The sequence below is a fragment of the Halichoerus grypus genome, chromosome 6, assembly GCF_964656455.1.
Source record: "Halichoerus grypus chromosome 6, mHalGry1.hap1.1, whole genome shotgun sequence".
Lineage (NCBI taxonomy): Eukaryota > Metazoa > Chordata > Mammalia > Carnivora > Phocidae > Halichoerus > Halichoerus grypus.
The window spans coordinates 173,824,269-173,837,891 of NC_135717.1; the positions used below are offsets into that span (position 1 = coordinate 173,824,269).

The 13,623-nt window shown below is 55.3% G+C and overlaps 1 protein-coding gene across 2 annotated transcripts in view; it reads left to right on the plus strand.

Moving 5' to 3' along the window:
• Nucleotides 1–13,623, plus strand: part of PARVB (parvin beta) — a 103,822-nt gene that overhangs the window by 20,415 nt on the left and 69,784 nt on the right. Inside the window, exon 1 of one of the 2 annotated variants that reach the window (XM_036084058.2) lies at nucleotides 5,533–5,618. The exons of the other annotated variant lie outside the window; for it this stretch is intronic. Coding sequence (XP_035939951.2) covers nucleotide 5,618 — 1 coding nt within the window. The 5' untranslated portion in view covers nucleotides 5,533–5,617. Of the gene's footprint in view, nucleotides 1–5,532; nucleotides 5,619–13,623 lie in introns of those variants that run through there. 2 annotated transcript variants of the gene reach the window in all.

Genomic DNA, 13,623 nt, shown 5'->3' on the forward strand with positions numbered 1-13,623 from the left:
AGAAGCCATCAGTGCGGCCGCCGCACGGTGAAAGCCACTGCGGATGATAGACACGTAAGCCTACAGGTGTGGCCGTGGGCCAGTGAACCTTTTACAGGAGGAGGTTCGGGCCAGATTTGGCCCACTGGCTGGACTTGGCCAGTCCCGGCGTAAACCAACAATTACCAGACCCCACATCTGTCTGACATGTTCTGCTTTCCAGAATGTTCTCCAAGAGATGGCCATTTAAAGTGTTCTGTTATTGCTACCTTCCACGACGATCACCTGAAGGGAGGATTAGAGCCTAATACAGGGAGTGCGGATAGCAAGCCGAGATTTCTTTCCACGAGAGATGGCGGTGACGGCTTGGTGCCCAGAAAGTATGCAGCATGTCTGTCTTTTTATCTAGTTCCCTCCTTCTCGGGAACACGGTCATTAAAATATATATTGTGACATGGCAGCATCATTCACAAATAGCCCAGAGGTGGAAATAATCTCTGTGTCGGTCGACGGATGACTGGGTAGATGAAATGTGGTCCATCTGTACGTGGCACATGACTCAGCCTGAACAAGGAAGGAAATTCTGATACCTGCTGCCACACCTCGAGGGCATTGTGCCAAGTGAACCGAGTCCCAGAATGACAAATACTGTAGGATTCCACTTATATGGGGTCCCTAAAGTAGTCCGGTTCAGGGAGACAGAAAGCAGAGTGCTGGGCGCCAAGGGCTGGCGGGGGGGAAGGCAAGTTAAGTAGTGGGGACAGGGTCTCAGTTTGGGAAGACGAAGAAGTTGTGGAGGCAGGTGTTGGTGGTGATGGTTGTAGAGAGCGTGATGGTACTTAATGCTTTGAATTGTACACTTAACAGTGGTTAAAATGGTTGAGTTTGTTTATTATGTGTATTTTACCAGAATTTAAAAAAATAAAGGAAAAAATCCTGGGACACATATTGCACATACAAAAGAGCGTGCATATGTACGGTTTAAAGAATCACTTAAAAAGTACCCACAGTCCTAGCGCCCGGCTTAGGTAACGTTGCCCGTACCACCCCGACTCCTCCCCCAACAGAGGTGACCCACCCCCACCCTGAACGGGTTAAGCACCATTTGTTTGCCTGTTACCACGCACGCGCACACGGCTGTATGGCTGTGCCTGGAGCCACACCATGTGCATCCCTGTGACTCTGGGGGTCACCCAGCTGCGCACACACAGCCCAGCTCTGTGGTGTAACTGCGCTGCCCCTCCCCCCCGCACCACCGTGTTGGACCCCATGCCAGAGGCACTGTGACTTTGGAACTGAGGTGCACCTGGGCTGAGTTTTGAGTTAGATGGAGAGCAGGTGGCGAAGGGTGTGGATGGCTGGGCTTCTGCTTCTGCCCGCAGCGCCCCCTACCTTCTGAATCTTGTTGGGCGAGTTCCCCTACCTCTCTGTGCCCTGGTTTTCCCATCAGGTGATGGAAAGCACTATCTATATAAGATGCCCCGAAACAGCACCTGGGACGCACTCAGAAAGGCAGCTGGCTGAGAAGCCGCGGTGGGGTCCTTGTTGCATGGGCCCTGCTGATGGTCCTTTCTCTGGCAAAAATGCTCGGTGTGTAAGTTTATCGTTCCATTTGTGGGAAAATTAAACACATTTAAGAGTAAATCAAATTAGGGGATTTGTGATCGTTAGCTGCGTAAATGCTTTTTTGAGAAATGTACAATATTTGTTAGAACGGAGGATAATTTGATGAGCCAATCAAGTCATATATAATGGGATTATTTGGTTCTAAAACTAATGAGGTGACTGAGAGCAGGAACAGCTGCTAAAAATAATCCCGTGCTCATAGAAAACCCAAAGACGAGAGAAGAGGCTCTTGCTGGATCGCAGCCAGGAGCCAGGCCTGGAGAGCTGGTGGGCTGTGTCCCGGGAGCCGTCCAAGGGCCCGTTTGGGACCCTGGTTTCAAAGCCTGCATTTATCAGCAGTCTGAGCAGACCTGTCTCAGGGGTGCGTCTGCCTCAGACAAGCTCGGGAAACTTTCCAGTGGATAGAAACTGGAGGCTACCACTTTGTAGCTTATGGAGTGAAGTGCGCTGGGATCCCGAGTCTCCATCCTCAGCACCTGGCCCCCGGGGCGAGGCGGATCGGGGAATGAGTCCTTCGTTGCCTTTTCCTAGTTTCTGGTGGTCCTCGGCTTATGGACACATCACTCCAACCTCTGCCTCTGTCACCGTATGGTCACCTTCCCTCCTCTGTGTCTCGTTTCCGAATTTCCCTCTCCCTATAAGCACACCAGTTGGGCCCACCCTAACCCTCTATGACCTCCTCTTAACTTGATAACACCTGCAAAGGCCCTCTCTCCCAGTAAGGTCCCATGCACAGGTTCTGGGTGGATGTGAGTTCTGGGGTTCACAGTACCCTGCACTTAGTAAGTGCCTAAAACCCATCAGTGATTATTACTCTTAGGATTATTCTCATAGATGAGCGAGTGATAGGGATAAATCGTAAACACATAGTTAATCGTATTTTGTCTTGGTGCTGTATTCTGTGGTTCATCGTGAAGTCTGTTCTTGGTTTTGAAGGGAGAAGGAGGATTGGTCTTTCTCTTTTCACTTGAAAAAGACTGTGGAGCATGCATCTGCCCAGTGCCCATGGCTTCCAAATGGATAAGCTCTTTTAGATTAACGTCTGCTTTATAATTTCATTCTGTACAGTTTTTTGAGGCATAAGAGAAACGGCAGTTTTTCCTGATATTCGCTCCTTTAACATGAACACTGCTCATGGCCAGTCTTGGGGAGTTGAATGGGCTGGTACAGTGTCCCTTTCTTGTTCCTAAGGGAGAAGGGCGGCCACTCAGTGTGGGTGTTGGGTGTCAATTCGGAATCTCATGTGCTGGGTGTTGATGATATTGGCCGAAAAAAGGAAGTCCTAGGGCTCTGCCTTTAATAGTCTTCCTTGGCTTGTTTGACAGTACAGAGGTGTGTCACTAAACAGGTACAAAGACTCCTGTCATTTGATTTTAAATAGCACTTGTCATTCTCCTGGTGGTGTATTTGCCTAGCATAATGGAGGGATGGATGTGACCGTCCGACCGTCCCAGGTGGTGTTTCCCCCCCTCCCCCACCCTTGTCATCGGAGGAAACCTTTTTGCTTATGTTCTGAGAAGGTGGGAAGGATTCAGAAACGAAGGGTGGCTTCTTGCAGGAGAATTTCATGGCTGATCGTCACGGGGTATCTTCCGCTCTAGTATTGGGGGTGGGGGTGGGGCGTGGTGAGGAATCGCTTTCAAGAGGAAACTTCCAGACAGTTGAGCGGGAGAAACTGAAGCTGAGCTGGAAGTGAGAGAAATCGGCGGTGAGAAAGGTGGTCGAAGCTGGGTGCTTCGGGGCCCGCATCCCCATGTTTCAGGTGTGGGTGTGAGGACACCATTCTTCACGCGAGTCCTGCCCCCGGGACGGAACCGGCTCGGTGTCATCTGGTGATCTCGGGGCCCAGACAGAAGTCGGGATGCTGCTGGCTCCCTGGAGCAGGGGCCCCGAAGACCGAGTCTGGTGTTCCTCGGGAAGAGAAGTGGTGGAGGAGAGGGAGGTGCTGGGCTCCGTTCCTTCCTTCTGGAACGCCGTGGGTTCCCATTAGACGTGGTTCTCCTGTTCTCCCCGCCCCTAGCCCCCACCAGTCTGTTCTCTGCATCTATGAGTGTGTTTTTTTTTTTTTTAAATCTACCTATATCCATATATATGACTCTTCCGGAGGAGACCCCGGGGTTCCCGATTCTCTTGTAGTTTTTCAAGCGGACAGTTGGTTTCCTTTTAAAAGCTAGGCGGCGTCTTTTGTGACTGACCCTCTGTGATTTCTGTCCCCGGGGCATCTGCTCGGCTGACTTGGTGACGTCGAGGTGCTGAGAAGATCCCCCCCCCCCCCACTCCCAGCGCAGACTCTGTGTCCCGGCCGAAGGCCCCTCTCCCTGGAGCGCCGGTGGTCTTCCACGGGGAGGTAGCCGCTCCGTTCGCGGGCTGGCGAGGGTCTTCCTGCCTCCGCTCTGCTCAACCCGGAGGGGCATCCCCCTGGGCACCAGTGCCCTCTGCTGTCCTGGCGGCAGGCTCTGTGTTAATTTAGGTTTGCTAGGCTTGTCATAACAAAGTACCATGGACCGTGTGGCTGAAGCAACAGGAATTTCTGTGCTCACAGTTCTGGAAGTCCACGGTCAAGGTGCCGGTGGGCTTGGTTTCTCTCCCTGGCTTGCTGATGGTGTCTTCCCTCTGCACGTGCCCGGCTTCTGTCTCTGTGCATTCACATTTGCTTTTCTAAGGACACCAGTCAGGTTGGATCAGGGTCCACCCCTATGACCCCACTCCTCTTTAAAGGCTCTGTCTCCAAGTCCCGTCACATTCTGAGGTCCTGGGGGTGAAGACTCTGACATTTGAGTTCTGCATGACCCCAGGTTTGCATCCTGTCTAGTGGGGGTGGACTGTGGGGTGGGGCAGGGGTGCCTGGGAGGGTGGGATCCCGATGCCCACGACTGCTCATGGCCCCAGAGCACCTTTCTGGAACCCCGCCCACAGGAGGGCCAGCTCTGGGCACTGGTGTCTCTGTTGGGCTCGTGCACTCCCGCCTAAGCAGACCTGGGGACTGGCTGATCCATCGAGCAACACCTACGAGAAGAATGTGTCTCCCTAGGAGTTGGGGATTGCTAGGAATTACCACAAATAAGAGCTCCTCGTGCGTCCCAGTGGCAGGTCCCACAGGAGCCCGCTTATCCCTGTGACAACCGCAGGAGCTCCGTTATGGTTGGCAACCCCGTTTGATACATGTGGAAACGCAGACATGGCTTGTGCAGGTCACCCAGCTGGTGGGAGGCTGGGCCCGGCTTTTGAAACCTGCTGCTGGTGTGTCCAGGGGCCAAAGCGGGGAGCAGATCTAGTCCTGCTCCCCGCTCCCCCCTACCCCCGCCCCCGTTCCAGGATCTTCCTGGGCCCCTCCACCCTGGGAAGTGAGCACCACCAAAAGCAAATCTGCCAGCCGCCACTGTTTGGGTGGCCTGGGCTCTGGCTTAGGCTTTCTGTTTCTGGTGTCTGATTTCTGTTGTCGTGGAAACGGGGTGACAAGTGTTCCTCGTTAGCGCGGGGGTGCTCCTGACGGAGTTGGCAACCGGAAGGCAGCCTGGGGCGCCGCGGGCCTGGCCTGGCACCCTGCCCCGGAGCCCAGCTCCAGCCCCAGGCCCAGAACGAAGGCTTATCAGAGGCCAGCGTCTGCTGGGCCGTCCCCCCGTCCCCCCCCCCCAGCCACATAATCGCGACTCTCGGGTCCCACCGCAGGAATGGATACTCCCTTCCTTTCTTCCCTGCGCGCTCTGGGTTGGTTTTCCTGGAGCAGTTTGTTTGGCCCAAGAGGCCGTTGGCAGCGAGGACAGAAATAGTGTTTTGTGGTTAGCAGAGTTCTATCATTTGAAAGCAGGCCCGTCCTCCGGGTGGCCCGATCCCTCGTGGCCTTCCTCAGAGTGCCCTAAAGAGGCCTTTCCCGCAAACTGCAAGTCATGGGGTCCCTGCCCGCGTCCATATATGAACGTGATGTGTGTGCTCTGGGCGCCCGCCCCGTGCCCGCCAGCCTGGCGCTCATCTGCGTTTCTAACGCGCCCTCCAGCCGCACCCCCTCCCGGCCAGTGAGTGCCCCCTGTTTTCTGACCATTTTCAGCAGGACTCAAACCTGGGACTGGCCCTAATTCCTGCTCTGCTTTATGGGGGAGGGCTGTTTAGACAAGAATGGGCCTGGGCTAGCCGTTTGATTTACCGGGAAGGGGACGAGGACGTTGGTGTGAGGACGGTGGGGCAAGAGGGTCCTTGGGAATCTCCCCTTGGCTCCGATGGACAGAAGCCTGCTGCGTGCGCTGCGATGTGTCCGGACGTTTCTGTCACCCGGGGTGGGCTGGGGGGTTCATGTGGGTCTTTGGGCCTAGAAGAATGGCGTTTGGAATGTTTTCAGGGACAAATTACAATGATGCTGCTTTTAGGGGCTACGTGACATGGTGGATTTCTTTTTAATGACCCTTTGGTTCTGTCTTTCCCCTTTAACTGGCTGATCTTGGCCAGGATCTGGCTCTTGTTGTCACCACTGGATAAGCGATTCGTTCGGTCTTTTCTTGGGAAGCAGCAGACGTGGAAGGTGTTCGCGCTGAGCAGGCAGCCGTGAGCCCGGCCTGCTCGTTATCAGCTCTGATCGTGCTAGCTGGCATAGTCCCCCTGATGCTCTGTCTTCCCACCTGGGAAGGAGATAGCGGGACAGGTGATGCGCCTCGTGCGATCCTCGTAAAACTTCACAGTTGAAACCGAAGCCCAGAGAGGCTAACTAAGTTGGCCAAGGTCACACAGCAATTGGAGCTCTTCACGTCAGCTTGAAGGCCATCTCCCTGGGGCCTTCTGGGGACAGTAAGATGGTGGCGATTCGGAGGCCCCTGTGCCCCTGACACGGAGAAAGCTCCCAACAGATCCTCCTTCCCTGCCCTGTGGAGTAACAAACACATTTTCCCTGGGCTCTGCCTGGTAAAAAAAAAAAAAAAAAAAAGGGACACTGGGGCTTAGGTCCTCAGGTGACCAAGATGGGAGCTGTTCCCTCAAGGAGGTCACAGGCTGATTTTTTGCCTGTGTCTTAATCATTCACATTGTTTTGAGCAGGCTTTTTGCAGGGGTGTGGGGGCCTTTCTGGAGGAGGAACCAGCAGTTGAAGGAGGCGCTTAAGGAGACTGGATGCAGGGAGGCTCTCTGCTGACTCTGGGGCAGCTCTTCAGAGACAGAAGGCCTTACCGCAAGGAGCAGAAATCGGTTGAACCAGGCCGCTGTTTCTTCCCGTGCAGGGGTGGGGTGGGGAGGGGTGTGGGAATGGATGGCTGATGGAAGGGCTTGGCGGCTGGCTGAGGGGCAGACCCTGCCACCCTCCCCTCAGGCCCAGAGGGACCTTGCTCTAGGCCTTTCTAACTGAGGCGCTGGGTAGCTGCGTGCACTGCCCATCCCCTGGGAGAGTCATGAGGTGCAGGAGCACAATCAAGGCTCTGAGAAGTTCTGCAGAAAAAGTCCTCTGTTTAGCTCTGCTTCACCCACTGCTTCCTCTGCTCCCTTGACCCCGGGCTGAATCCCTACCAGACCTGGGAATGCCCAGGTGGGTCAGTGGAGCCTGCTTGGGGACCAGAAATGATGGGGACAAACAAACGCACATCTTGCTCATCCGTGCCCTGCTGTTCGCCAGTTCCTCAGGTTCTGCGGGATGTCCACGAGCTAGTTTAACACGTGCTTTCTGCCTGGAAAGCACAGCTGCCGATGGAGATGGAAGTCTGTGAAACTCTTGGTTAGGAAAGGGTCCCCAGGCTCCCAAAACTTGGGGACCGACTTGAGTGTGCCCCCTCCTCTGTGGCTCCGGGGCCACCTGCCCACACTCCCCCGCCCCCCACCCCCAGCCTGCTCTGCTTGGCACCCAGAGGCCTTTTCTGGAATAATGCTGGTCATCGGTGTGTTTGTCACCTCCTCAGGCTCGAGGTCTGCTGCGCATGAGGGCGGGGGGCAGGGCAGCTGTGACGGGGCTCACGACAGTGGGCACGCATTTATTCTGGACATTCAGCTAGTGGGATGGCAGGATACGAGTCCTAGCCCCATCTCTTACTGGCCTTGGGGCCTTGGCCATTCCTTTGTCTTCCTCATCGGTAAAATGGGGGTAAGGGAGGGTGCCCGCCCCCTGCACTTAGGACCCCCTATCGCCATCCCCGGTGCCCAGAAGGCACCGCCGCTCCTTCGGTGTCCCTGCCTTTGTTCTTGTGTCCTGGCTCCCCTCTCCCTCCTCCCTGCCCTCTTACCTATCTACAGGGATCCAGGACTGTAAGAACTTTCTAGGATTTCTTAAATGCCTGTGACTCCCTTGTCTGCTGTTTGGTGGGAGAGCGCTTTGTTGCTGGGGAGACTTGGTTCCAGGATGAAAGTCAGCACTTGGCTGCCTCTCCTTGGGCGGGTCGCCTGCTTGCAGGGCCTCCGTCTCCTGGTCTGCAGGGTAGCCCCGTCCTGGCAGTGGGGAGCCTGCGTGAGCTCCTGCAGGAGCGTGTGGGGTGGGCAGGCTTCCTTCCTCCGGGGCGCCAGGCCCAGTCATCTCTGTCCCCACCCCGCAGGCCGTCGCTTTCCTGCCGCCCTTGCGGAAGGGGGGGCGGTTCAAGTTGGGGGTGGAGTGGGACACCAGAAGGGAACTTGAGAATGAAGAGGTGGCAGTTTGTGGATCGGGGCTTCAGAGACACTGCTATGTGCAGGCACTCGAACTTCACAACTAGGGCAGTTCAAGGAGTCTAGAAAAGACATATGGGCATGGTAGTCGGGCTTGGTGATATACGGGCATGGTAGGCGGGCTTGGTGATGTAAGTGCAAACACCGGCTCCCTGCATGCATGCTGGGGAGCTGTGGATTGGAGTTCCGGGCCCCCGTCTGCCCCGTGCCCTACAACCCTTGTGTGCATCCTTATTTCGGAGGAGATGCTGTGTTGAACGTACCTGGCACAATGCTGGGAGAAGTTCCTTGCCCAAAGTCACAGCCAGATAGGTAGGCTGATGGGACCTGTCTCACCTGAGTCCTCCTCCTCCCTACCCATCCCCCTGCCCGTGCCCCGCCAATGTCCTCAGGTTGGGGCCCGCATGGGTGAAGCCGCGGGGGGGCGGGTATCCTTTTCTTCATCGGCGTGCTAACATGATCCTGCTACTGGGTGTTTCGTGAGGCTGGTGAGGACCCTGACATCTGGGCTGGTGCATTTACTGTGTATAGCCACTTGAACTATGACCTCGAGAAAGAATGGGTTCAAACTGGCTGGGGCTGCTGCCTGGGACCCTGGGGGCTGAGACCTGGAGTAGCAGAGGTGGGACTGAGAAGATGCCTAGGGCAGGTGCTCTGGGAGGAGAGTAGACAAGAAGGTTCAGGCCTGGGGAGGCGGTGGGTCATAGCTGTGGCCAGAAAGGTCAGGGGCTTAGCACATCCCCGACTGCTCCCTGTGAGCCTGTTCAGTAGCCAGGTGCGGGAGGAGGGGGGTGCGGTGGCCCCGTCAGCTGCTGTGCTGGCCCCTCTGAGGAGCCCCTGGGGGAGGGGTCACCTGGATCTCGTGGACACGAGCCTATCCTGCTCCTTCTGCATAAAGGTAAAAGGCAATACATGTTAGTGGATTTGCCATCAAGAAGCCAATCTTCTCAGGCCTCATCGTCACATGCGCATGACCTGCAATGCTCGGGGACAGTTGTGTTTTTATCCACAGCGTCAGTCGGACTCCTCCCTACGTGCTCGTTTATGTTTGTTCTGCCCGTGTGACCGAGGCCATGCCTGTGTCATTGGGGCTTCGCCTGGGGTCTGGCGCACAGTAGGTGCTCAGTAAAACAGGTGCAGTCAAAGAATGTTCTGGGCCTTTTGAAATGGCATGGAGGAGCTTGGGGCTGTCTGAGTTTTCTGGGCGCTGTAATGAATTACCACAAGTTTAGTGGCTTAAAGCAACACAGACTTAACAGTTCTTGAGGTCTGAAGTCCTAAAATCCAGGTGTTGGCAAGGTTGTGCTCCTTCTGGAGGCTCCAGGCAAGAATCCATTTTCTCGACTTCTCCGCTTCTCCAGGTGCCTGCGTTCTTTGGCGTGGGGCCCGCCTAGCATCTGCAAAGCCAAGAGTGCAGTGTCTTCGCATCTCTCGCTGCTTCTGCTGTCTCATTGCTCACAGCGCCACCTGTGTCCTTTTTAGGACCTTTGCAACTTCTTTGGGCCCCCCTGGATAACCAGGATCACTCCCCGTCTCAAGATCCCTGACTTAATCATATCTGCAAGGTCCCTTTTGCCTTGCAGAGCTACAGGTTCCAGGGATCAGGATGGAGACATCTTTGGGGGCAGGGGAGCGTTATTTAGCAGGGCCCAGAGGCCCTGAAAGAAAACAGCTCCTACGAGTTCCAAAGAGGAACACCGGAGGGGAATGTTAGGGTCCTGAAACATTCCCTTGTTCATTCATCCACGAATTCACCATTAACGTGCTGTGTGTCATTGAGTACCTCCTCTGGGCCGGGCCCCGTGCGTCTGCCCTTCCAGACCACTGTGGACATGCATCCAGCAACAGGTGCATGCATGTGCCTCAAATGTGACCGTGCTTGAAAGGAGAGCAGTGGGACGGGGCCCAATGGGATTGTGTGGGGTGTGATGGGGAACCTCGCTTCGTCTGGCTGGCTGCAAGGGAGTCTCCACTGGCCTCTGGCTCCTAGCTACTCCTCTGGGGCTTTCCCTCCAAAGGCTGGTCTCCAGGAACCCCAGCGGGTTGTGAAGATCCCTTTCCTCTGTTGCCTGGAGTGTTGGATCCATTTGAGCTAGGGTGGGGTTGTGCTTGCCCAGACGGGCCACCCGAAATGCCACTTTGGCCCCCAGAGTGTCTCAAGTGAGGACGCAGCTGCCAGCACCAGGACTGCCCCCGTTGGAAGGTGCCCATCTGCCCAGCAGGCCGGATTCTTTAGTTCAGATAGAACCTTTGCAGATGGGGTCTGGTCTTGCTTCTGCTGGTGGAGATAGGCCAGTAGAGGGCGCCATGCTGCCGCCGTTTCCTCAGCCCCTTCTCTGGTCCCCCTCCCTCCCCCCCAGGTCTCTGGTGGCAGGTGCACATAGAATCGTTTTTTTTTTTTTTTTTTTTAACGACTTAATGATTTAATCTTCTTATTTTCTCAGCAGAACACGCTTTGGACTTCCCTGAATACGATGGGACATTACTGATCAGATTAATTAATATGAGTTTGCAGCACAGGGACCCACCGAACTTGCTTTACCGGGATGACTTCTGCATTGCCATTTCTGTTTTCTCTTTATTAAGCACATTTCTCTCCCGGTGCGTTAAGCTCGTTGGGCTCGCCCGCTCCTGGAAATGATCAGCAGATTTTGTAACCTCCTGCTTTGGTGGGGCACCCCGCACCGTTTGGCTCCGTGGGGGCCGTGGCCGCGGCCGATAAGCACAAAGGGGAGACAACGATGTGGCATGTTTGATAATTCTGGGTTTCTTTGGGGGTGGTGTCAGCCCTCTGCCCCCACCTTCTGCTTATTTTAGACTCTCTCTCCCTTTTTGTTAACTCATGACGGATTTTCATGACCAGTGATTAAAATTGCTTCCACGTCCTCACCAAAACCCAGCACAATTGATTGGTGGAAATGTGATAAATGCACCTTCCCCAAATCAAGGGAACAGAGCACACACATCACATCCAGATTAGCATGCATGCAGCCAGGATGCAGTGATTGCTAGGCATTTGTGCTAAGCGGGGGACTGAGAAAGCGGGAGGCAGAACTGGATGGCCCTTTTGGGGTTCTGGGGAGGCTGGCCTCAGGGACGTGGGTCCGGCTGTTCATCAGATAACATATGCCAACAAGCGCCCATTAAGTGATGGTGGCCCTCGAGGTCCTGGGGAAGCCGGGGCTCTCGTGCATACCCAGAGAAGCACGTTTGCCTGGGGGAGCCCCGCTCCACCATCCTTTGCTCCTGGCGTGGGGCTGCATTTTGATTTCCCTGTGAGTCACTTGAGCCATGCTGCTGAGCCTCCTGTGGCTTCCTTCTCCTGGTTGCCGGTCACCATGCACGGTGGCTGGCCTCGGCTCCCTGTTGGTGCTTTGGGAGGCACTCTGGATTTCTCAGAATTAGCGTGGTGGCGGTGGTGTGTGTGGGGGGTCACACGTGTTGCTGGCACCATCCAGCTGCCATCCGGGTGTTTTATGTAGAGTTGGGGTTCTGTTATAATTCAGCCTAATTAGTGTCTGTTTTAAATGCTCAGCCACCATATGAAGATATTTGCGGTGATGCCTGAGCCGAACATGAAGGATCTTTGAGATTAGATCATGCCTGATGTGCAGTGAGATGGATGTTTCGATGTCTGGATTTTTTGAGAATCGGTGACGTGGTGGTACATGGCCCCTCATCACCTGAACAGTTAGCTTATGAGGCCGTTCTACCCCTCGATACTTATACATACCTGAGGCTTTCGGAGTCTGGTTTGGCTCGGTGCCGTCAGGTGGGCATGTCTGCTCTGTGCTGGGCCCACCTCTGGGGGCACAGGGGTGGTAGGGGTTGGCCTCTGCCTCTGGGAGTCTATAGTCTGGTAGTGAGACATTCACACACCCCCTCGGTCGTAACCGGGAGCACAGGGGCTGGCTGTGAGTTCATGGCCGGACCTTGCAGCCTTTTTTTACCCCCTAGATTTTATTTTATTTATTTACTTGAGAGAGAAAGCACAGAGGGAGAGGGAGAAGCAGACTCCCCGCTGAGCAGGGAGCCCGACACAGGGCTTGATCCCAGGACCCCGAGATCATGACCTGAGCCGAAGGCAGTTGCTTAACCGACTGAGCCACCCAGGTGCCCCCGGACCTCGCAGCCTTGCAAGTACTTGGCGCACTGGGTGAGCGTGTCAGGCGGGTGACTCCCTGTCACCCAGTGCAGGCGCTGATGGTGGGATAGGAAGGGGAGACCCAAAAATTACCGCTTGGCTGCTTCTTGTTAAATTAGTTGTCACGACAACCTTAGGATCGTGTCTGGTTATTATCCCCCTGCAGTGGAGAGACAGTAAAAGACAGAAGGAGATAAAGCATGTGCCCAAGAGTCTGTGGGTTCTCTCTTCTGCCTCTATGGCACCCGCCCTGGGCTTGGGGGGCTTTGGATGAGGGACCCTTTGGAGGGTTGGGGTGGGATGCCATGGGGAGGGATTTGGGCTTTGGGTGGGGAGGCAGTGGAAGGTGGGGGACGGTCTGCGGGCAGGGGAATGACTGATGGGCTGTGTTCTGGGGACGAAGTCTTGAGACAGTGTGGGAGGTGGACTGGACGGGAGGGACCCGGAGCTGAGACCTGCAGAGACTAGAGCAGACGCCGGCCGTGTGCGGCCCCAGCCGCTGTATCTGGCCCCTGAGGATTCTACCTGCTGCATCTGGGAGGTGACTTGAATAAGCTGACCCACTTGCTCTCCACCTGAGCCGCCGGCCATGTTGTCCCCTTGTCCCTACAGGATCAGTCATCCTTTATGAGCGAGAAGCCCGGGCCCCTCCCGTGTCCTGGTTTCTGCTCACCAGGTGGTTTATATGGTAAACCTGACATTTCACATTCACCCAGAACTCTTTCTTCCTATTCTCCTTCCCACAGACAATGCGTTTCTCTGTGGTCCTCGCATTTTTCTGATCACCCAGGGCAAAGGGGAAGAAAAGGCCTGATCTGGGCCGGGGAATTGTCTGTTTGACAGCAGCTTCTGAGCTCTAGCCTTTTTTGTTTTTATACTTAAGCAACTTTTGGTATTCAGAAGACCTACTTTCCTGGAGATGGGTGGATGGCTTTGTGCTCGCCGGCCTCTCTTCCGGATGCCTGCCGCAGGTGGCTGGTCACAACGCGCGCCCCAGCCGATGAGGTTTGGGAATGAGGCTCCAGAGGCAGCGTATCCCGATAAGTCCCTAATTGCAGAGCAGAATCCTTCCTCTGAGCCCTCACCCTCCCCGCGGCCACATCGCAGTAATTGGGTCCTTGGTGACCCACGACTGCCGGGCTAATGTAAGCCTTAATGGAAACTCTCCTTTTCCACCCAATTAAGTGGCTGGAGGTGGCGTGTTTTGCAAGAACAGTCTGTTCCCCGTTCTCCTGACTTTGCGTCTCTTACCTGAATTCTCCCGTTCA